At 38.9% G+C, this 24,117-nt stretch overlaps 1 protein-coding gene across 1 annotated transcript; it reads left to right on the top strand.

The window, feature by feature from the left end:
* Positions 1-30: 30 nt before the first annotated feature.
* Positions 31-18,150, top strand: Zfp729 (zinc finger protein 729). Its single transcript, XM_087604919.1, has 5 exons — positions 31-110; positions 4,450-4,576; positions 5,019-5,114; positions 13,404-16,990; positions 17,665-18,150. Exons 2-4 carry the CDS (start codon positions 4,453-4,455, stop codon positions 16,103-16,105), a joined length of 2,922 nt encoding a protein of 973 aa, XP_087461045.1. The 5' UTR covers positions 31-110; positions 4,450-4,452; the 3' UTR covers positions 16,106-16,990; positions 17,665-18,150.
* Positions 18,151-24,117: the final 5,967 nt, after the last annotated feature.

Raw genomic sequence — 24,117 nt, 5'->3', positions numbered from 1 at the left:
ATGACGTCACCAAAAGGGGCTGTTGGTATCAAACTTCCGGATTCTTCTTAAACCTCGCTTCTCCCCAAAGTTAAGCTTGCTCAGACTGGGTTTGGATCTCTGACATTGAGGTTGGTGCAGGGAGCAGCGCCGTCCTGTAGATCTGACGGGCTGTGCAGTGTGGCGGGTTGGGCGAGGAGGGAGCTGACTTGGGTTTGTTGTGAAACAAGGGAAGCTGCTGACCTGGAGGTGCTGAGCTAGGCTGGGCCACTGCGCCTGAGCGCAGGTTTGACCAGGGAGAATGTTTGAAGCAAGAGGATTGCAAGAGTAGGCTGGGTCTGATGACTGCATGTGCAAGATGCTAAAGGAAGCTCACTCAACTTTGCTGGAGAGCCTGCTCTGCCTAGCTGACCCGTGCTCACTTGACTATAGTCATACTCTCAAGACTTACAGAACTTCCCTAACTTCCTAGTGTCCAAGGACAGAGAGTCGTGTGAGAGCAACTGTTGTGTGGGATGTTGGTTCCTTTTCCTTTGTAATGAATTGTTAGATTTATGGATGCCTCGGGTTGAGTAGGAATTTCTAATATATGCCGCTGTGACCTGAGTCTTAGGTATGTCTCCACAGAATAATCTTGGAATTGGTATGAACCTGTGTTTGCACAATCCAAATAATTGTGGTTTTATACTTAAGATTAAATATCATTAGACAGTAATACCCCAGTAATCCTGAGTATGTGTTTTTTTTTCCCAAAATCTGGACTGCTTTTCTGATAGGATAGGTGACTGGTGTGATGAGAGAAAGAACACTGGGAGGGGCTGGGATGTCTGAAAGGTAAGGGGGAAATGCCTCTGCTAATCTGCGGGCTCTGTTACCACATGATTTATTTCTGTCTATTCACATTATCAGCAGTAGACTCTCTTAAATGTACCCTGTCCCTCAACGTGCATTTCTGGTTCACTGTTGCTCCCTGAATAGTTCTAGAAAGGATTCCTCAAGTTTTTGTACTGTGCTTGAGAGACTTTCAAAAGCCATGGCACACTGGGGATCTTATGATTTATACATAGTAGGTTCCTGTTCATGCAAAATGCACAGCTCTCCTCCTGAAGGGTTAAGAGAACTGTTTAGTCCAGAGCCATTTGGCCATGATCTGAGAACACAGATTTAGTTTAATCCAAATTCCATGCTCCAACGTGGAATCAGTTTCATGGCTTTACAGAACAAATAATTTCATTGACCAAGGAAAGTTTAAAATACATTGGTATGCGTCCGCTAGAGGCATGTACTATGAGACATGGGAGATACCCTATTCACCTAAGATACCATCTGATGAGATTTTAGGTTTTGCACTGATAGAATCTCATGTTCTGCCAAGTTAGATTATGACTGGTTTTAAATCTATTGTCACAAGCCGTGAGGTCCACTACAGAGTGAGGCAAGAACTTATGATCTCTACAGGGTCAAACCAGCCCAAGGTAAGGCAGCTAGCTACCCCTGAACCTGCAAAATTCCAGGCTCTGACCCTCAATGAACTTGCACAAGGGTCATCAGTCTCTGCACACACAGACTCCTTCCAAGAGTTTTTCATTCACTGCCAGACACAGGGTTTTGTTTTTCAGGATTTCTCCTCCACAGACCCTCCCCCTATCTCGGGTGACCTTCCTTATATTGTCACTCTTCAGTCACACAGAGTGTTAGTGAGCCGGAACTTGGCTTACGGCATTCAAGTCTACTCTCGGAAAGCATGGGCTTCAGACCACCTTGTCCTATCTACTGGGATTTCCAATGAGTTTGTAAACATATATAGAATGACTAGACATTTCCTAGTTATGTTACTATATCTTTAGGAAAAATATGAATGAACAGTGTATGAAGTTGGAATCGCATGCTACCTTAGACATCAAAGCACACTCCTTACAGCATAGAGAGGGTACAGCAGCCTGGGCCATTTTATTTTTTAATATGAAGTTGAATTGTTCATTCAAGGTCTGTAAAGAATTATATGGGAGTTTTGATGAGAAGTGCAATGAATCTGTAGATTCCTTTTGATAAGATGGCCATATCCACTGTTAATCCTTACCCATGCTCATGGGAAATCTTTCAAATGATATCTTGTAGGATACTGAGGGGAAATGCCAGTTTGATCTTTTGTATTGTTTAGTTTTTTTCTATGAGATCTTGTCATATGGTTTTTAGGAAAAAAATACAGGCAGGACCTACCAGTCAACCTACCTGCTGCAAAATTAATTGTTGTTTTATTTCTTTTGTGTGTCTGACTTAATAACAGCTTCCTTTAAGCTCTACATTCCTAAACCCAAATATATTATTTTTATTTATATTCTCCTTTTCTGTGATTCTGAGGTCATCTTTATGTGGTTACAAATGAATGTCTTTAGTTTGAATTAATTTTTAAGGATATCATAAAAGGAAAAGAATTAGGAGATTGTGGTACACAGTTTCTCTCTGTTATATTCCTTAATTCACAGCTTAATTTGTGATCTTATTCAGTGATCACAGGATGCAATATGGTCATTTGTGAAAATATAGACAATGTTAGACTTTTGAGCACATTATAAAAAAAGAAAAAGGCAGGGAAGAGGTTGAGAACAACAGATAAGGCTGCTTATTAGTATGCACAGAGATGGTCACTAACACTGGAATCATGGGATGGGGAGGTATGTTGGGAAGAACCTAGTTTAAACCTTTTAGAGACACAGGTGAGGGGCTTGGGAATGAGAAGATGGATGCTGCTCTAGGAGCCCATCAGAGATTTGTAAACAAATTCTTCATGTATTATTCTACTCACTGGCTGCTCACGCTGAGGTCTCTTGGTGCCCTGTCATTTGCATCTCTCTGTACATGCTCAGGATGCTGACCTCAGCCCAGAGGTGCTCATCAGATCTGCATCTTCATTGTATTTGTCATTGTGAGTGTGCATACTGGGTTAAGAAGTACCTTCTCCATTACCACAGCTCTCTAGTGTGAGAAATATGTGTAATGTGCACTGTAATATAATGCAAGGAGGGGACACTAAAGTATTTTTTTTGAATTTCCTATTTTTTATTGTGCTGGCTAGATTATTGTGCACTTTAAACAAACTTTACTTATGTGACTATAGGAAATAACAATTTAGGAAACATCTCCCTAAGATCGGGCTGTGTGTCAGCCTGTATAACATTTTCCTAGTGAAGGACAGAACATGGCACAACCTGATTTGTGAGGTGCTACACCTGGGCTGGTGGCTCTGGGTTCTATAAAGAAGCTAGCTGAGTAAGCCATGTACAGAAAGCCCTTTAATAGAACTCCTTCATTATTTCTAAAGCATCTCCTGCCTGCAGGTTTCTGTCCTGTTTGAGACCCTGTACTGACTTCCTTCAATGATGAACCATGCTATGGAAGTATAAGCCCAATAATCCCTTTCTTCTCAAAGCTAATTTTTGATCAGAGTTTCATGACAAGAATAGAAGCTCTAACTAAGGTATTTATGTGTTTGTATTTTGTTACCTTTTATGTCTAAGAGATTGTCCAATTCTCTGTAACTGGAGTTACACACAGTTGTGAGTATCCATGTGACATCTAGGAATCAAACCCATGTCCTTTGGAAAAGTAGTCAGTAATCTTAACTGCTGAGCCATCTCTCCAGCCCCAACACACTGTTTTGTAGTTGACCTTTTTCTCCAGTTTACTGTTCTTAGATGTATTATACTGTAGAAGTTTCTAATATTTTCTGTGATCTACTTCACTTAAAACAACACCAGATGAGAAGTATTTTAGGATTCTTCCTTACTTATATCAGAAGTGTTTACAGCTCTCCTCTCACTTAGGGCCACCTTTATATTTATATGCAGAAGCACATGATGCCTCTTTGTATACATGTTATTATTGATGGTTCTAACTTGCATAATGTGTAAGTTAATTGTGGTTATTTCTATCCCAGTTTAGCTTCCAAATGAATAAGACTCATACTATGATTGAGCTTTTGCTCAATTACTGGGGGATTAATGCCTAATCTATTTTTCTAAAGCTAGACTATTTCCCCTGCTGTTCTTCCCAATTCCTTGCTGACAGTCTTTCCTGAATAAATTCTGCTCTATCAATGTTTGCTGAGGTTTGAGGATCCTTTCACTTGGGCATGTGCTACTGATCTATCATGTCTAATGGAGACCTCATGTCTTCCCATCTTCCCCTTCTCCTTATTTCTCCTTCTCATGATCCTTACTTTGACTCCCAGCCTGGTCACTGAAGCCCTATCAACCTCTATTTTTTCCACATAATTAGCTGTTACCAGTTTTATTTAATCAATAGTTTTAAATTTGAGAGCAAGGTTTACAAAATAAATGAAGGTGTACTTTAGAATTTGCTTGTCTTGTGACAGCAAGATCTTATGGTATTGATATAGCACTTGAACATGTAGAAGCACCAAATCGACCTCCAACAATGTGTGGTGTTTCCTCATTTTTTGTTTTTCAGGAAATGCTTTCATTCAGGGATGTGGCCATTGATTTCTCTGCAGAGGAGTGGGAATGCCTAGACCTTGCTCAGTGGAAATTGTACAGGGATGTGATGTTGGAGAATTACAACAACCTTGTATTCTTGGGTGAGGAAAACTTCCATGATGAATTCTTAATTAATTGTCACTATGAAACTTGTTCCCTTTGTACAATACCTCATGGGAGCTTGTGCTTCCAACAATATCTGTTTACAGGGCTACTTTTCAAGAAACTTAACATTATTCATATACCTTAGAACTATTTCTTCTGGTGTTGGCTCCCCCTCCCCCCATAAAAGTCTTTTATTAGAAAGTAAGTTGTCACATACTTCAGTTTTAAGAGTTGTCCTGGTAACTAAGGGATATGAAGCTTAGGACCTAGAAGTGCTAAGTTTCTCCTAAGGATTCTGGAGTGCCCATCAGGAAACATGTGAAAAATTAATCCCCTATACTCCTGTATTGTGTCTTCTCGTTCCTTATACACATAGTCCTGGAAAGGACCATTTTATCTCCCAGGAGCATTGCTGTTGTTCCCTTTTCCCGCAAACAGGTCTTGCTTCCTGTAAGCCATATCTCGTCACATTTCTGGAGCAAATACAAGAGCCTTCAGATGTGAAGGGAAGAGCAACTACCACTATGCACCCAGGTATGTCTGAAGGGAGCCTATCACAGAACAGAGTGGGAAATTCTAAGATCTAATATAAAGCCACAGAAACACAATACTGTGGTATAAGTCACCTTTTAAAGCTCTAATATTCTATATTTTTATATGAAAGGACATTATCTAATGTTACGGATGCTTTGAGTCTCATAAGCTTTGCTATCTTCTACCATGAGATTAACTTGAGACAGCCAAGTCTCTGTCATTTCTAAGTAGTCTTTAACTTGGATGTTTATTTTTTTTATATGTAAGATGTAAAACCTGCATTTAAAAATGTATACATGCACTTTTTCCAAAGACTTACTATTTTTTTTTTTTTTGGTTCTTTTTTTTCGGAGCTGGGGACCGAACCCAGGGCCTTGCGCTTCCTAGGCAAGCGCTCTACCACTGAGCTAAATCCCCAACCCACATGCACTTTTTAAAGTGAAGATTTGTCTCTATTCCTGGCTAGCTCCAAAATGAAAGAGACAAACTGTAAGATTTATTTGATAAGATTCACAAGTCAATGACTGGGCGGTTAATAATCAATTCTAATCTTCTAAATTAATCTGGCTACCTCCCAGCCAAAATTCTAAGAATACTTGCATTTTTTTTTATTGCTCTGGCTCTCTGGGCTTCATGTGTCCTTACCTGATGTTTCTCAGGACCCCTTCCTTATAGTGAATTCTTTCCTCCCCTCCCCTTTCTCTCCTTCCCCCCTCCCCCCTCTCTCTCTCACCTCCCTCCCCCACATTTTCTCTGTCTCTTCTTCCTTGGGCTGGCAGGTGATCAACTCTTTCCTCCCTGCAGTTGGTCTACTGGCTGTTCAGTTTTTTTGGATTTTTTGTTTGTTTGTTTTTTAAGAAAAAAATGGATTTTAATTCTAATCTTAGTACCTAATATAAGTTGTACTTTTTTCTTTATAAACTTGAGTATTTCTTATTTACATTTCTTTTTTTCAGATTTAAATTTTAATTTTTTTCCCATCTTTATTAACTTGAGTATTTCTTATTTACATTTCGATTGTTATTCCCCTTCCCGGTTTCCTGGCCAACATCCCCCAACCTCTCCCCCTCCCCTTCTATATGGGTGTTCTCCTCCCCATCCTCCCCCCATTACCACCCTTCCCCCCAACAATCACGTTCACTGGGGGTTCAGTCTTGGCAGGACCAAGGGCTTCCCCTTCCACTGGTGCTCTTACTAGGATATTCATTGCTACCTATGAGGTTGGAGCCCAGGGTCAGTCCATGTATAGCCTTTCAGTAGTGGCTTAGTCCTAGAAGCTCTGGTTGGTTGGCATTGTTGTTCATAAGGGGTCTTGAGCTCCTTCAAGCTCTTCCAGTCCTTTCTCTGATTCCTTCAGCGGGGGTCCCGTTCTCAGTTCAGTGGTTTGCTGCTGGCATTCGCCTATGTATTTGCTATATTCTGGCTGTGTCTCTCAGGAACATTCGGTTCCTGTCATCCGGCACTTATTTGCTGTATATATATGGGCCATATGTGGGGCAGGCTCTGAATGGGTGTTCCTTCTGCCTCTGTTCTAAACTTTGCCTCCCTCTTCCCTCCCAAAGGTATTCTTGTTCCCCTTTTAAAGAAGGAGTGAAGCATTCGCATTTTGGTCATCCTTCTTGAGTTTCATGTGTTCTGTGCATCTAGGGTAATTTGAGCATTTGGGCTAATATACACTTATCAATGAGTGCATACCATGTATGTTTTTCTGTGATTGGCTTACCTCACTCAGGATGATATTTTCCAGATCCATCCATTTGCCTATGAATTTCATAAAGTCATTGTTTTTGATAGCTGAGTAATATTCCATTGTGTAGATGTACCGCATTTTCTGTATCCATTCCTCTGTTGAAGGGCATCTGGGTTCTTTCCAGCTTCTGGCTATTATAAATAAGGCTGCTATGAACATAGTGGAGTATGTGTCTTTGTTATATGTTGGGGCATCTTTTGGGTATATGCCTAAGAGAGGTATAGCTGGATCCTCAGGTAGGTCAATGTCCAATTTTCTGAGGAACCTCCAGACTGATTTCCAGAATGGTTATACTGCTCTGCAATCCCACCAACAATGGAGGAGTGTTCCTCTTTCTCCACATCCTCGCCAGCATCAGCTGTCACCTGAGTTTTTGATCTTAGCCATTCTCACTGGTGTGAGGTGAAATCTCAGGGTTGTTTTGATTTGAATTTCCCTTATGACTAAAGATGTTGAACATTTCTTTAGGTGTTTCTCAGCCATTCAGCGTTCCTCAGCTGTGAATTCTTTGTTTAGTTCTGAACCCCATTTTTTAATACGGTTATTTGTCTCCCAACTAACTTCTTGAGTTCTTTGTATATTTTGGATATAAGCCCTCTATCAGTTGTGGGATTGATAAAGATCTTTTCCCAATCCGTTGGCTGTCATTTTCTCCTAACGACAGTGTCCATTGCCTTACAGAAGCTTTGCAGCTTTATGAGATCCCATTTGTCGATTCTTTATCCTAGAGCATAAGCCATTGCTGTTTTGTTCAGGAAATTTTCTCCTGTGCCCATGTGTTTGAGATGCTTCCCTACTTTTTCTTGTATTAGTTTGAGTGTACCTGGTTTAATGTGGAAGTCCTTGATCCACTTGGACTTAAGCTTTGTACAGAGTGAAAAGAATGGATCCATCTGCATTCTTCTACATGCTGACCTCCACTTGAACCAGCACCATTTGCTGAAAATGCTATCTTTTTTCCATTGGATGGTTTTGGCTCCTTTGTCAAAAATCAAGTGACCATGGATGTGTGGGTTCACTTCTGGGTCCTCAATTCTATTCCACTGGTCTGTCTGTCTGTCTCTGTACCAATACCATGCAGTTTTTATCACTATTGCTCTGTAATTCTGCTTGAGTTCAGGGATAGTGATTCTCACGGAAGTCCTTTTATTGTTGAGGATAGTTTTAGCTATCCTGGGTTTTTTGTTATTCCAGATGAATTTTCAAATTGTTCTGTCTAACTCTTTGAAGAATTGGATTGGCATTTTGATGGAGATTGCATTGAATCTGTAGATCGCTTTTGGTAAAATGGCCATTTTCACTATATTAATCCTGCAAATCCATGAGCATGGGAGATCTTTCCATCTTCTGAGGTATTCTTCAATTTCTTTTTACAGAGGCTTGAAGTTCTTTTTTTTTTTTTTTTTCTCTTTTTTTTTTTTTTTTTTTTTTCGGAGCTGGGGACTGAACCCAGGACCTTGCGCTTGCTAGGCAAGTGCTCTACCACTGAGCTAAATCCCCAACCCTGAAGTTCTTATCATACAGATATTTCACTTGCTTGGTTGAAGTCACACCGAGGTATTTTGTATCATTTGGGACTATTATGAAGGGTGTCGTTTCCCTAATTTCTTTCTTGGCATGTTTCTCTTTTGTGTAGAGGAAGGCTACTGATTTATTTGAGTTAATTTTATACCCAGCCGCTTTGCTGAAGGTGTTTATCAGGTTTAGTAGTTCTCTGGTGGAACTTTTGGGATCACTTAAATATACTATCATATCATCTGGCAAGTAGTGATATTTTGACTTCTTCTTTTCCAATCTGTATCCCTTTGGTCTCCTTTTGTTGTCTGATTGCTCTGGCTAGAACTTTAAGAACTATATTGAATAAGTAGGGAGAGAGTGGGCAGCCTTGTCTAGTCCCTGATTTTAGTGGGATTGCTTCAAGTTTCTCTCCATTTAGTTTAATGTTAGCTACTGGTTTGCTGTATATGGCCTTTACTGTGTTTATTTAGGTATGGCCCTTAAATTCCTGATCTTTCCAGGACTTTTATCATGAAGGGGTGTTGAATTTTGTCCAATTCTTTCTCAGCATCTAGTGAAATGATCATGTGGCTTTGTTCTTTCAGTTTGTTTATATAATGGATTACATTGATGATTTTCTGTATATTAAACCATCCCTGCATGCCTGGGATGAAGCCTACTTGATCATGGTGGATGATTGTTTTGATGTTCTCTTGGATTGGGTTTGCAAGAATTTTATTGAGTATTTTTGCCTCAATATTCATAAGGGAAATTGGTCTGAAGTTCTCTTTCTTTGTTGTGTCTTTGTGTGGTTTAGGTTAAGAGTAATTGTGGCTTCATAGAAGGAATTTGGTAGCACTCCGTCTGTTTCAACTTTGTGAAATAGTTTGGAATTGGTATGAAGTCCTCTATGAAGGTCTGATAGAATTCTGCACTGAACTCGTCTGGACCTGGGCTCTTTTTGGTTGGGAGACCTTTAATGACTGCTTCTATTTCCTTAGGAGTTATGGGGTTGTTTAAATGGTTTATCTGTTCCTGATTTAACTTCAGTACCCAGTATCTGTCTAGGAAATTGTCCATTTCCTCCAGATTTTCAAGTTTTGTTGAATATAGGTTTTTGTAGTAGGATCTGATGATTTTTTCAATTTCCTCTGATTCTGTAGTTATGTCTCCCTTTTCATTTCTGATTTTGTTAATTTGGACACACTCTCTGTGTCCTCTCATTAGTCTGGCTAAGGGTTTATCTACCTTTTGGTTCTGTTGGTTCTTAGTATGGTCCTTTTTGTTTCTACTTGGTTGATTTCAGCTCTGAGTTTGATTATTTCCTGCCTTCTACTCCTCCTGGGTGTATTTGCTTCTTTTTGTTCTAGAGCTTTTAGGTATGCTGTCAAGCTGCTGATATATGCTCTTTCCTGTTTCTTTCTGTAGGCACTCAGAGCTATGAGTTTTCCTCCTTGCACAGCTTTCATTGTGTCCCACAAGTTTGGGTATGTTCTACCTTCATTTTCACTAAATTCTAAGAAGTCTTTAATGTCTTTCTAATTTCCTTCTTGACCAGGTTATCATTGAGTAGAACATTCTTCAACTTCCATGTATATGTGGGCGTTCTTCCCTTATTTTTGTTGAAGACCGGCTTTAGCCTGTGGTGGTCTGATAGGATGCATGGGATTATTTCTATCTTTCTGTATCTGTTGAGGCCTGTTTTATGAACGATTATATGGTCAATGTATGAGAAAGTACCATGCGGTGGTGAGAAGGTATATCCTTTTATTTTAGGATAGAATGTTCTATAAATATCTGTTAAGTCCATTTGCTTCATGACTTCTCTTAGTCTGTCAATGTCTCTGTTTAATTTCTGTTTCCATGATCTGTCCATTGATGAGAGTGTGGTGTTGAAATCTCCTACTATTATTGTGTGAGGTGCAATATGTGCTTTGAGTAAGTAAGGTTTCTTTTATGTATGTAGATGCCCTTGTATTTGGAGCATAGATATTTAGGATTGAGAGTTCATCTTGGTGGATTTTTCATTTGATGAATATTAAATGTCCTTCCTTATCTTTTTTGATGACTTTGAGTTGAAAATCTATTTTATTTGTTATTAGAATGGCTACTCCAGCTTGCTTCTTCAGACCATTTGCTTGGAAAGTTGTTTTCTAGCCTTTGACTCTGAGGGAGTATCTGTCTTTGTCTCTGAGGTGTGTTTCCTGTAGGCATCAGAATGCAGGGTCCTCATTGCATATCCAGTTTGTTAATCTATGTCTTTTTATTGGGGAGTTGAGTCCATTGATGTTGAGAGATATTAAGGAATAGTGATTGTTGCTTCCTTTTATATTCGTATTTGGATGTAAGATTATGTTTGTGTGCTTTTCTTCTCTCTCTTTTTTTTTAAGGTTTCTTTACTTATATATAATAAGTACACTATAGCTGTCTTCAGACACACCAGAAGAGGGAATCGGTTCCCATTACAGATGGATGTGAGCCACCATGCAGTTGCTGGTATTTGAACTCAGGACCTCTGGAAGAACAGACAGTGTTCTTAACCACTGAGCCATCTCTCCAGCCCGCTTTTCTTCTCTTTATTTTGTTGCCAAGATGATTAGTTTCTTCCTTTTTCTAGGGTGTAGCTTGCCTCCTTTTGTTGGGCTTTACCATTCATTATCCTTTGTTGGACTGGATTTGTAGAAAGATTTTGTGTAAATTTAGTTTTGTCATGGAATATCTTATTTTCTCCATCTATGTTAATTGAGAGTTTTGCTGAATACAGTAACCTGGGCTGGCATTTGTGTTCTCTTAGGGTCTGTATGACATCTGTCCAGGATCTTCTGGCTTTCATAGTCTCTGGTGAGAAGTCTGGTGTGATTCTGATAGGTCTGTCTTTATATGTTATATTGACCTTTTTCCCTTACTGCTTTTAATATTCTTTCTTTGTTTTGTGCATTTGATGTTTTTACTATTATGTGACGAGAGGAGTTTCTTTTCTGGTCCAATCTATTTGGAGTTCTGTAGGTGTCTTGTATGTTTATGGGCATCTCTTTCTGTAGGTTAGGGAAGTTTTTTCTATAATTATATTGAAGATATTTTCTGGTGCTTTAAGCTGGGAGTCTTCACTCTATTCTATACCTATGATCCTTAGGTTTGATATTCTCATTGCGTCCTGTATGTTTTGGACCAGTAGCTTTTTCCGTTTTACATTTTCTTTGACCGTTGTGTCGATGATTTCTATGGAATCTTCTGCTCCTGTGATTCTCTCTTCTATCTCTTGTATTCTGTTGGTGATGCTTGTATCTATGGCTCCTTGTCTCTTCCTTTGGTTTTCTATATATCCAGGGTTGTCTCCCTTTGTGCTTTCTTTATTGCTTCTATTTCCATTTTTAATTCGTTCACCTGTTTGATTGTGTTTTCCTGGAATTCTTTCAGGGATTTTTGTGATTCCTCTCTATAGGCTTCTACTTGTTTATTTATGTTTTCCTGCGTTTCTCTAAGGGAGTTCTTCATGTCTTTCTTGAAGTCCTCCAGCATCATGATCAAATATGATTTTAAATCTAGATCTTGCTTTTCTGGTGTGTTTGAATATTCAGTGTTTGCTTTTGTTGAGAGAATTGGGCTCTGATGATGCCATGTAGTCGTGGTTTCTGTTGCTTGGGTTCCTGAGCTTGCCTCTCACCATCAGGTTGTCTCTGGTGTTACCTTGTTCTGCTATTTCTGACACTGGCTAGACCGTCCTATAGGACTGTGTTTCAGGAGTGCTGTAGACCTGTTTTCCTGTTTTCTTTTCTGGCTGGTCAGTTTTATTGACAAGTTAGATAATACAATGAGAACAATCTTTACACAAAATTCTTAGAATAAGCACTACAGTACCGTGTATGGATGGCAAGTAGATATGAGGCAGAAAAATCGGTATTTGAATAATTCAAGGATAATCTTTACATACTGCACCAACACATCATGCCTAAACATATGCAAAAACTTCTTTCTTGAACCCTTGAAATTTATTATTCATAACTATGCAAACTAAACTCTTTACTAATACTTTATCTCTACATCATATTCATACAATATATTATATACATATAATTTATACAATATAGAAGCATTGTTTGTTCCAGTGTGTTGAAAGTTAGAATATTTTATACTTTGTTTTCAACTAGTCATAAAATTTCTGTATTTGTTAGGGGCTGATTTGCAATTACAGAATCGGTTTTCTTAGTTAATATTTTGTTTTGCTTATATTTTGATTAATGTTCCTTTGATTAATATTCCTTTGTTTCCATGTTCTGTGTGGTCATGCTCTTCTTTTAATGGAAGGTTGTTGTATAATTAAAAAACAACCCATGCTATCACTGGCTACTTTACAGCCCTTGTGGTGTCCCCTCTCCCATGGCTAACGTCATGTAGCTTCCATCCAACTTCTTTCAGTTCGCTTTCCTCCCAACAGCTTGTATCTTTCCAGCTATCTCCTCCCTGTGGTTAACTGTCACAAATACCCATAAGGCAAGACCTTCCTTTGTCCATCAAAACTCTACAGGATTGTAATTTATTAATCAGATATAAATTCTCAACTCACAAAATGCCCACACAGTGAAATCAGAGCCAATTGATATTGACATGAGCCTCCCTCCTATGTTGGACAAATTGTCCTATATTATTCTATCCCATTTCTGACATTCTATTTCAAGCCACATGAATCTGGTTTGCCTTCTTCCTCCATCTTCTCTGCCCTCTATCAGTCTCTCCCCTGTCCTCTCTCCTTGAAACTCTCAGGACCGCCTTCCTTTTTCATTGCCTAATCACAGACTCTAGTATTATATTTCCCCAGCTTTCACCTACATATCAACAGCAATCCACAGAAGGTTACATGATTTTCACTTATTCTCTGTTTTAACTCAGACTTCATTGAATACAGGTTTAGAAATTTGAATGTAGCTTATCATTTATAAAGATAAATTCAAGTATGAGTATATGTTTGTTTTTAAAAAAAGAAATATTGTAAATGTACAGAATTTTGCTCTGCTTCCATTCATTTCTCAACCCTTCCTCACCAGGGGGAAAATGCTGTACCTGCAAAGTATGTGGCAGAGTCTTTGAGTGGACAAAAGTGTTTCAAAATCACCAGATAATTGATTTAGGAGTGAAGGGCTACGAGTGTGAAGAATGTACCAAGTACACCCATATTCCATCATTACTTCCTGAAGAGAAAACAATTCATACAGTAGAAAAACCTTACAAATGTGAAGTTTGTGGAAAGGCCTTCTGCATCCCATTATTACTTTCGAAACACAAGATAATTCATACAGAAGAGAATCCCTATAAGTGTGATTTGTGTGGCAAGGCCTTCCAACATCCTTCAAGACTTTCCAGACATAAGAAAATTCATTCAGGAGACAAACCATACAAGTGTGAAGTGTGTGGCAAGGCCTTCCACTTTCCATCGTTACTTTTGGTACACAAGAGAATTCATACTGGAGAAAAACCCTACAAGTGTGAAGTATGTGGCAAGGCCTTCCATTATCCATCAATACTCTCTAAACACAAGCGAATTCATACAGGAGAGAAACCCTACAAGTGTGAAGTATGTGGCAAGGCCTTCCACATTTCTTCATTTCTTTCTAAACACAAAATAATTCATAGAGGAGAAAAACCATACAAGTGTGATGTATGTGGCAAGGCCTTCCATTATCCATCAAGACTTTCCAACCATAAGAAAATTCATTCAGGAGAGAAACCATACAAGTGTGAGGTATGTGGAAAGGCCTTCCGTATTTTATCACTACTTTCTAAGCACAAGATAATACATACAGAAGAAAATCCCTACAAGTGTGAAGTATGTGGCAAGGCTTTCGATTATCCATCAAGACTTTCTACCCATTCAAAAATGCATACAGAAGAGAAACCATACAAGTGTGAAGCCTGTGGAAAGGCCTTCCGCTCTCTGTCATCGCTTTCTAAACACAGGAGAATTCATACAGGAGATAATTACTATAACAGTGAAGTATGTGGTAAGGCTTTTATTTATCCTTTAAGACTTTCTAAACATAAGAAAATTTGTACAGGAGAGAAACCCTACAAGTGTGAAGTATGTGGCAAGGCCTTCAATGATTCATTAGTACTTTCTAAACATAGGGCGATTCATACAGGAGAAAAACTGTACAAGTGTGATGTATGTGGCAAGGCCTTCTATTATCCATCAAGACTTAACAATCATAGGAAGATTCATTCAGGAGAGAAACCATACCAGTGTGAAGAATGTGGCAAGGCGTTTTGTTTTCCATCATCACTATCTAAACACAAGAGAATTCACACAGGAGAGAAACCATACAAGTGTAAAGAATGTGACAAGGCCTTCCGCTCTCTGTCATCACTTTCTAAACATAGGAGAATTCATACAGGAGAGAAACCCTACAAGTGTGAAGTGTGTGGCAAAGCCTTCCACTACCCATCGTTACTTTCTAAACACAAAATAACTCATACAGAAGAAAAACCCTACAAGTGTGAAGTTTGTGGCCAGGGGTTCCATGTTCCATCAAAACTTTCTCATCACAAGATAATTCATACAGGAGAAAGCCCCTACAAGTGTGAAGTATGTGGCAAGGCTTTCTGCATTCCATTATTACTTTCTAAACACAAGATAAGTCATACAGGAGAGAATCACTCTAACAGTCAACTATCTAAGAAGGCCTTCATTTATCCTTCACGACTTTCTAAACATAAAAAGATTCATAAAAGAGTAAAACCATACAAGTGTGAAGTATGTGGAAAGGCCTTCCGCTTTCCATCATTACTATTAATACACAAGGGAATTCATACTGGAGAAAAACCCTACAAGTGTGAAGAATGTGGGAAGGCCTTCTATTATCCATCATTACTTTCTAAACACAAGAGAGTTCATACAGGAGAAAAACCATACCAGTGTGAAGTATGTGGCAAGGGCTTCCATGTGTCATCATCACTATCTAAACACAGGATAATTCATACAGGAGAGAAGCCATACAAGTGTGAAGTATGTGAGAAGGCCTTCCGCTTTTCGTCATCACTATCTAAACACAAGAGAATTCATACAGGAAAGAAACCCTACAAGTGTGAAGAATGTGGCAAGGCCTTCCATTTTCCATCATTACTTTCTAAACATAAGATAAGTCATACTGGAGAAAAACCCTACAATTGTGACCTATGTGGCAAGGCCTTCTATTATCCATCATTACTCTCCAAACACAAGATGATTCATACAGGAGAAAAACCTCACAAGTGTGATATTTGTGGCAAGGCCTTCCATTATCCTTCAAAGCTTTCCAACCATAAGAAAATTCATACAGGAGAGAAACCATACAAGTGTGAAGTATGTGGAAATGTCTTCTGTTTTGCCTCGTCACTTTCTAAACACAAGAGAATTCACACAGGAGAGAATCCATACAAGTGTGATGTGTGTGGCAAAGCCTTCTATTACCCATCATTACTTTGTCATCACAAGATAATTCATACAGGAGAAAAACCCTACAAGTGTGAAGTTTGTGGCAAGGCCTTCCATTATCCATCATTACTTTCTAAACACAAGATAATTCATACAGGAAAGAAACCCTACAAGTGTGAAGTATGTGGCAAAGCCTTCCATTATCCATCACGACTTTCCAAACATAAAAAAATTCATGGGGCTGGAGAGATGGCTCAGGAGTTAAGGGAACTGGCTACTCTTTCAGAGGTCCTGAGTTCAATTCCCAGCAACCACATGGTGGCTCACAACCATGTATGATGGAATCTGTTTCCTCTTATGCTATGTAGGTTTTCGTGCCAATAGAGCACTCATATAGATAAAATAAAAAATCATACAAACCATATTAGTGTGAAGTATGTGGCAATTACTTCCAATGTCCAGCATTATTTTCTAACCTCAAGAGAAGTCATTCAGAGAAACCCTGCAAGTATGAAGTATATATCCTGGCCTTCTGTTGTCCATAATTACTCTCTGAACACAGAATTCACACAGCAGAAAAACTTTACAATTGTTAAGGGCAAGTCAACTCCTTTAGAATTTGTCAGATTCTACTCATTTCAAACCAGACATATATGAGGAATGTGGAAAAGCAATCTCTACAAATATATACCAATGTTTACACAAATTAACTCACAATGTGGTGACATTTACAAATGCAAAGAACACGTCCAAATGCTCAACAAAAACATTAGGGGTCATCAAGAAATCCATTCTGCCTAGAAACCATACAAATCTAAAGAATGTGGCAAATACTTTAGAAGTTCCATGGCATGGTCCCAACTCAGGATAATTCCTACTGGAGAGAAACATTACAATTGGATAATGTGGCCAAAACTATTACCAGTCTTATGGTCTTAAGCAACAGTCAAGAATTTCTCTGTGAGAGAAACCACACAAGTCTGAAGAACATTCCAAGGTCTTTTTTTACTTACTAAGAACTTGTGAAAAACCTCATAATTCCACCTAATAATTCCACATGTGAAAAATGTTGCAAACCCTTGAGTGAACTTTCTTATATTTCTCAACACAAGATAGTTCAAACTGGAGTGAAATAATACAAATGTTAATATGTTAGCACATCTACAAACCCTAAAAGTTAGCAGCTTCCTGCTTAATAGAAACCATACAAGATTGACAAATGTGGTAAGTAAAACCTTTGGAGTCCTTCACACAATCATGTCAAAAATACAGTTGTCAGAGTGTGTTTTTCCTTCTGGATTTGAGCCTAATCCTCCCTTGCTGTCTTTTGTTTCTTCTCTTTTAGAATCAGAACACTTATTCTATACCAGTGAGTAGTAAAATTAGTCACATGTTCTTATGTTGTAGGAGATCACAGTTAAGAGATTGCCTTTAGTCTCACATGACACATGGACTGTAGTCTTTCATAGTGTTATAATTGTTAAATACTTTGTGGGTCTTTCAGGTTGTAGCCTATTTTACTTATGAGGTAAGGGTAAAGTTGGGGAAAAGAGAAGAATTGTTATGATTAAAGCTTTGTGGCTAAAGCTAGCATGATGACTTTGGGAACAAACTTAATTGCCAACAAGACCCATTCCCATGATATTGTTCCCAGTTCTTACAAAATATAAAGAGGTAATTACCTCTGAATGTTGTCCTCTGATCTCCATGCATGGGCTGCCACATTTACATACATACATACATGTGCCAAGACAAAATAAACCTAAATTATATTTTGAATTATGTTTGTGTTTTATGTTGATGGGTCAAGAGGTAATGCTTATATCTCATTTGTTAACTCCATGAGTTCTAGCATGTGAGAAGCAAGACTGATTGTTGATTTGCAATTTCTTCATTAGTTTAATGGACAACAGAAGATCTGGTGATTGTGCTTGGAAGCATAAGCTGGAAATGCTGCAGTATAAGAAAATACCCTGATAACAACTATTCATCAGTCTCCTGCTTCCTGACTGTGGATGGAACATGACTACCTGCTTTAAGCTCCTGTCGCCTTTACTTTCTTACATGTGTGGTGGTTGGAGTAAGACCCCAAGGGCTCAGAGATTTGAATGCTTAGTCATCAGGCAGGAGCACTTCTTTAAAAGGATTAAGCAGTGTGGCATCATTGGAGTAAGTGTATCACTGGGGGTTGTATTTAAGTGTTCAAAAGCTCAAAGCCAGTGTTTCCCTTTTCTTCCTGATTGTGGATCAAAATGTAAAATTCTCAGCTACTTCATCATATCTGTCTCCACCATGTTCCCTAGCATGCTCCCTACAATAATGATAATGTTCAAAACTTCTGAAACTGTAAACAAGCCCAATAAATGCTTTCTTTCTAATAGTTATCCTGGTTTGGTGCTTCTTCATAGCAATAAGATACACTGCATAAGATACCGTGGTAGACAATGACCTTGAACTATGATGCAGATTAACCCCTTTAACTTGCTCCTTACTAAATAATCTTGCCAACTGCAGTTTCAATGTGACATTTAATACATATGAATCTTATACTTTCTCCCCTTTCCTATTATTGTCCTCCATTTACCGACTTCTGTGTGGAAAGTGTTCTTTCTTCTCTTCACTTATATCTCTACATACACATCTAAATGAGCAAGCACATATGTAGTACCAGTATAACCTTTTGCATTATAAATCCTTTTCTAAAATGTAGATACCATATGTGTTTTCTGTGTACATTTGTGTTTGGTATTAATATATCATTTTGTTGCATTTTCAGGGTTAAATAATGAGTCATTTTGAGTTGATTTTTCTGTAAGGTGAGCAACATTTTGTTTTTCCACAATTGGACATCTAGTTTTGCCAGCAGTGTTTATTGAAAAGGCTGTTTGTATCAGAATTTTTTTTTTTATGGCTTCCTTTTTTTTTTTTTTTTTTTTATTAACTTAAGTATTTCCTAGATACATTTCGAGTGTTATTCCCTTTCCCGGTTTCCGGGCAAACATCCCCCTAATCCATCCCCCTCCCCTTCTTTATCGGTGTTCCCCTCCCCATCCTCCTCCCATTGCCGCCCTCCCCCCAACAATCTAGTTCACTGGGGGTTCAGTCTTAGCAGGACCCAGGGCTTCCCCTTCCACTGGTGCTCTTATAGTATACAGAATATGGTTTTGATGTCTTGGTCAAAAATCTCACATCACTTAACTTACTGATTTAGCTTAGGATTTTAACCTTAATGTACTTTGGCCTACATGGTTAATTTATGTGAGTATTAATATAGCCATTTTTTACAGCATGACATTTGGAAATCCTGGAACATGTAATACACTTCTCTTTGGCAATGTGGTCTTTGGGTATTTTTTTTTTAATTTTTATATGTGCAGATCTTTCTCCTTTGGTACGTTGCTCCTGTATTTTTTGCTGAGGGCTATTGTAAATAGTCCTAACGATGTTTTTTCTCTAATTACATTCTCAGCAAGTCAGTTCCTGCTGTTATATAAAAGGTGATGATTTCTATAAGGTTACTCTTTTGAACTGCCATTTTGCTGAAATTAAATTCATGAGATTTTTATATGTGGTGTTGAACCTTTTACGTATAAGGTTAGGGATAGTTTAACTTCCCTCTTCCCCATTTTTACATTTGCTACTTTCTATTCTTATTTCTTTAATGATTACTTGACACAATTGTTGCATTGCAATGTAGATAGGGTATCCTTACCTCATGCCAAATTTTATAGGACTTGTGTTCACTTTCTCCTCCTTTTACTAAGGATTGGCTGTGGGTTTGTCATGCACAGCCCTTACCCTAGTAAAAGATTCTCAATCCATTTCTACTTTCCTCATAATTTGTTCTATAGGTATTGTGATGTTTCACAACTGCCTTGTCTGCAGCTATTGAAAGAATTGTGTGAATTCTGTTTTTCTCTGTCAGTGTGGCTTATAACACAAGATTTGTACAAGTAGAGCAAACCTTTTGTCATAGACATAAAAGCAGGTAGTTATAAAGTATGATATTCGAAGGGATTCAGTTGAAGTCTTTGAAATTTTTTATGTTAATTAGGGAAATTCTGTAGTGGTTAGGTGGTTTGTTGGTTGGTTGGTTGTTTCAATTTTGGATTTTTTTAAAATGTATTTCTTCCCTCATCCCTACCATAGCTACTCTTCCTACCCCTCCTCCCATCTTTCTGACACCCATCTGTCCTTAGTATCCCCTCAGACAAGAACAGGACTTTCAGGACATCAACTGAATACTTCACAAGATTCAGGTACACACCCTCAAATCCAGCACGGGCTAGAACAAAGTGGTACCAAGAGCTGGAAAGAGATGAGAAAGTTCCCCACTTGGATTGTCAGGAGCCCCACAAACATAAAGCCAACAACCATAAGGACCTAACACAGGCCCAAGCTGGCTCCATGATTCCCACTTTAGTCCCTGTGAGCCACCATGAGCCCTGTTTAAATGATTCCACAGGGTCTTGCAGTGTCCTGAATTCTACTGGTTCCCAGAATTTACTTATGGTAACTCACTGTCAGCTGGTTGCTTGCTCTGCCTCTTTACCTAGGATTGAATTTATTTGACTCTTGGGTTAAAAGTTTGTGCTAGGGCTGAGTCACACACTACAACAATTTTTTTCCAGTTCACAATTTTGGAGCTCAAAATGAGATCAAATATCCTGCAACTTTCCTGCTTTTTTTAAAAGACCCATGCTAACATCAATAAGCAACATACTGTATGGTAAGAATTGCATTCACACTATCCAGTCCATTTCTATTTGGTAACTTTGGAGAAAGTACTCTGCTATCTATTCTATATTCTTGAATCCAAAGTTTTGTACAGTTGTGCATAGTTTTATGCTCTACTTACCTTTACTCAAGAGAGTTGACAGTGCTATATCAGCATCCCTCCTGGCTTCCCTTGAATCCTTGGACAAAACACACACACAGTTTGTACCATTTCAACTTGTCATGATAAAATCGCTCGGTGTTACTATCTCCTGCCTACAAAAATGTACACTTAACAATAATATTTTTATCTCTGCTCTTCCCACTTGCCCTAAACTTGAGTGGCTAGTCCTACCTTGCCCCTGCCAAACATTCATGACCAGCTACCTGTAGTAGTGGCCACAGGCCCCAGCTCCTCCTGAGTCCTCATGGCTTCTCCTCCCTCCAAAGCATGGCAGAGACTGCTCTCCTTCTTTCATCTGCCTTTTCCTCCTGGGACATGGAAGTCCCACCTGTCCTTTCTGGCCATCATTTATCCAAGTCTTTCTTTACTTAGAGATCAAGAACCAATTGGGGAACAGACATTAACATCAGAACCACCCTTTATACCTCTCCATTTCTGTCCAATAAAAATTTTTTTAAAAAAAATCTCTTCTCCTAGAAATAAACTGAACAAAACCATAACAATCAGCTAAATTACACAGTATGATAAACAAATGGCATCCAGTCCATACCTGTCAATTATATAAAGCACTCTATCATCTGAAAGGATTATGATTCTATCCCTGGATTATGTTTATATTTTAGCCTATAATGCCATCAGAAACCATGTCTTCTCTATAATCTCTTTCTCAATTGTAAACAACTTGAGTTTGATTATGAGACAAAAACTAGTTTACAACCCCATCAGGAATATGAGAATGACTTAAACATCACCTAGGTATATAGGAAGCACCAAACAGCTTCTCAAACAACTGTAGAGACAGCTGACTACCTGGACAGCTCCTTAATTCCTTAAGACTTGGAGCATCAGTCTTTGGCCTTCTGGCCCAGGATCATCTGACAGACCCCTGCAAAGCAGAATTATTAAGGACGGTTTGCCATGACTAAGGAGAGTCAACAGCCAACTATTCTGCATAATGTGTCCTTTTCCTGGACAGTGTTTCATCTGCAGATGAAATAGGCAATTTCTGCCCGGTGGCTGCTTTGCCTACACACCTGAAAGCAGAGGTAAGACCAACTTTTCTGCTCCAAGCGATCTGCCTGGTGGACTCAGGACACATAAAGTCAGAAGTCCTCTGGAACAGGGCACTTCTGGTTTCTGACTGTGCCCAGAAATTATCTGAACTGATCCATGACCTCCCTGCCCCCAAATCCCATGGGGGTAGAGAGCTGAAAAATCAGAATTTGGGACAATCCAAAGAATACAGGGCAGTCTGCCACTTCTGCCCACCTTTCCCACAACCCTGGCTGAAGAGGAAACTTCATCATGCCTCTGGATACAGGAATATAGAAGCAGTCAGCAGCAGGAACCTGCTGAGTCTGGCCTGAGCCCAGAACTGAACCAAAGTGGTCACATGGCTCCTTGCACTCAAATTCTATGTGAAAGAGCTGGACCCTCAGTGTCCACACTCCTGAGAATTCAGAGGAGACTACTCTCTGCCCACATTCCTGACCCAAGAGGAAATTGCCCAATGCCATTTGTGCCCCTTGGGCACAGGGACCTAGGGGCAATAAGGGGCAGGATCATTCAGGTTTCTGTCTACACAAGAACTGAAAACCAATTGCCAGGAGCACCTAAATACCTGAAAGCAGAGCTTTCTGTACCCAGATCCGGCTGAAAGAAAACAGGTCTACAGGAGTGCTGACACACAGGCCTAAAGGAGGGTCAAGCCACTGTCAGAGACAGCAAGACAAGCTAAGACTAGAGATAACCTGATGGCAAGAGGCAAGCACAGGAACCTAATCAACACAAACCAAGACTACTTGGCATCATCAGAGCCCAACTCTCCCACCAAAGCAAATACTGGATATCCAAACACACCAGAAAAGCAAGATTTAGATATAAAATCACATTTTATGATGATGATGGAGGAATTTAAGAAGGACATAAATAACTCTCTTAAAGATATACAGGAAATCACAAGTAAACAAGTAGAAGCCCTTAAAGAGGAAACACAAAAATTCCTTAAAGTATTACAGGAAAACATAACCAAACAGGTGAAGGAATTGAACAAAACCGCCCAGGGTTTTAAAAAAATGGAAATAGAAAGAATAAAGAAAGTACAATGGGAGAGGACAACCCTGGAGATAGAAAACCTAGGGGAGGTATCAAGAGTCATAGATGCAAACATCACCAACAGAATACAAAAGATAAGAGAGAATCTCAGGGGCAGAAGATACCATAGAAAACATCGACACAACTGTCAAAGAAAATGTAAAAATGCAAAAAGCTCCTATCCCAAAATATCCAGGAAATCCAGGGCACAATGAGACGATCATAACTAAGGATAATAGGTATAGAAGAGAGTGAAGACTCCCAACTTAAAGGGCCAGTATCTTTAATATCTTCAAGAAAATTATAGAAAAAAACTTTCCTAACCTAAATAAAGAGATGCCCATAAACTACAAGAAGCCTACAGCACTTCAAATAGATTGGACCAGAAAAGAAATTCCTCCTGTCACATAATAGTCAAAACACCAAATGCACAAAACAGAGAAAGAATATTAAAAGCAGTTAGGGGAAAAGGTCAAGTAACATATAAAGGCAGACCTATCAGAATTACACCAGACTTCTCACCAGAGTCTATGAAAGCCAGAAGATCCTGGACAGATGTCATACAGACCCTAAGAAAACACAAATGGTAGCTACTACATCCAGCAAAACTCTCAATTAACATAGATGGAGAAAATAAGATATTCCATGACAAAACCAAATTTACACCTTATCTTTCTACAAATCTAGCCCTATGAAGGACAATAGATGGAAAACTCCAACACAAGGAGGGAAACTACACGCTAGAAAAAGCAAGAAAGTAATCTCCTTGCAACAAAACCAAAAGAAGAGATACACACAGTCATAATTCTACCTTTAACAATGAAAAATAAACAGGAAGCAACTATGACTATCCTTTAATATCTCTCAACATCAATGGACTCAATTCCCCAAGAAAAAGACATAGACTAACAGACTGGATATGTAAAGAGGACCCAGCATTTTGCTACATACAAAAAGCACACCACAGAGACAAAGACAGACACTACGTCTGAGTAAAAGGCTGGAAAACAACTTTCCTAGGAAATGGTCTGAAGAAACAAGCTAAAGTAGTCATTCTAATATCAAGAAAATTTGACTTTCGATCAAAAGTCATCAGAAAAGGTAAGGAAGGACACTTCATACTCATCAAAGGAATAACCAATCCTCCAAGGTAACTCACAATTCTGAATACCTATGCTCCAAACACAAGGACACCCATGTTCATAAAAGGAACTTTACTAAAGCTCAAAGCAGGCATTGCACCTCACACAATAATAGTGGGTGACTTCAACATCGCATTCTCATCAATGGACAGATCATGGAAACAGAAACTAAACAGAGACACAGTGAAACTAACAGAAGTTATGAACCAAATGGA

The sequence above is a fragment of the Rattus norvegicus genome, chromosome 1, assembly GCF_021556685.1.
Source record: "Rattus norvegicus strain SHRSP/BbbUtx chromosome 1, alternate assembly SHRSP_T2T, whole genome shotgun sequence".
Classification (NCBI taxonomy): domain Eukaryota; kingdom Metazoa; phylum Chordata; class Mammalia; order Rodentia; family Muridae; genus Rattus; species Rattus norvegicus.
Note: the sequence above shows the minus strand (reverse complement) of the source record. Positions and strands in the feature narration are given on the sequence as shown.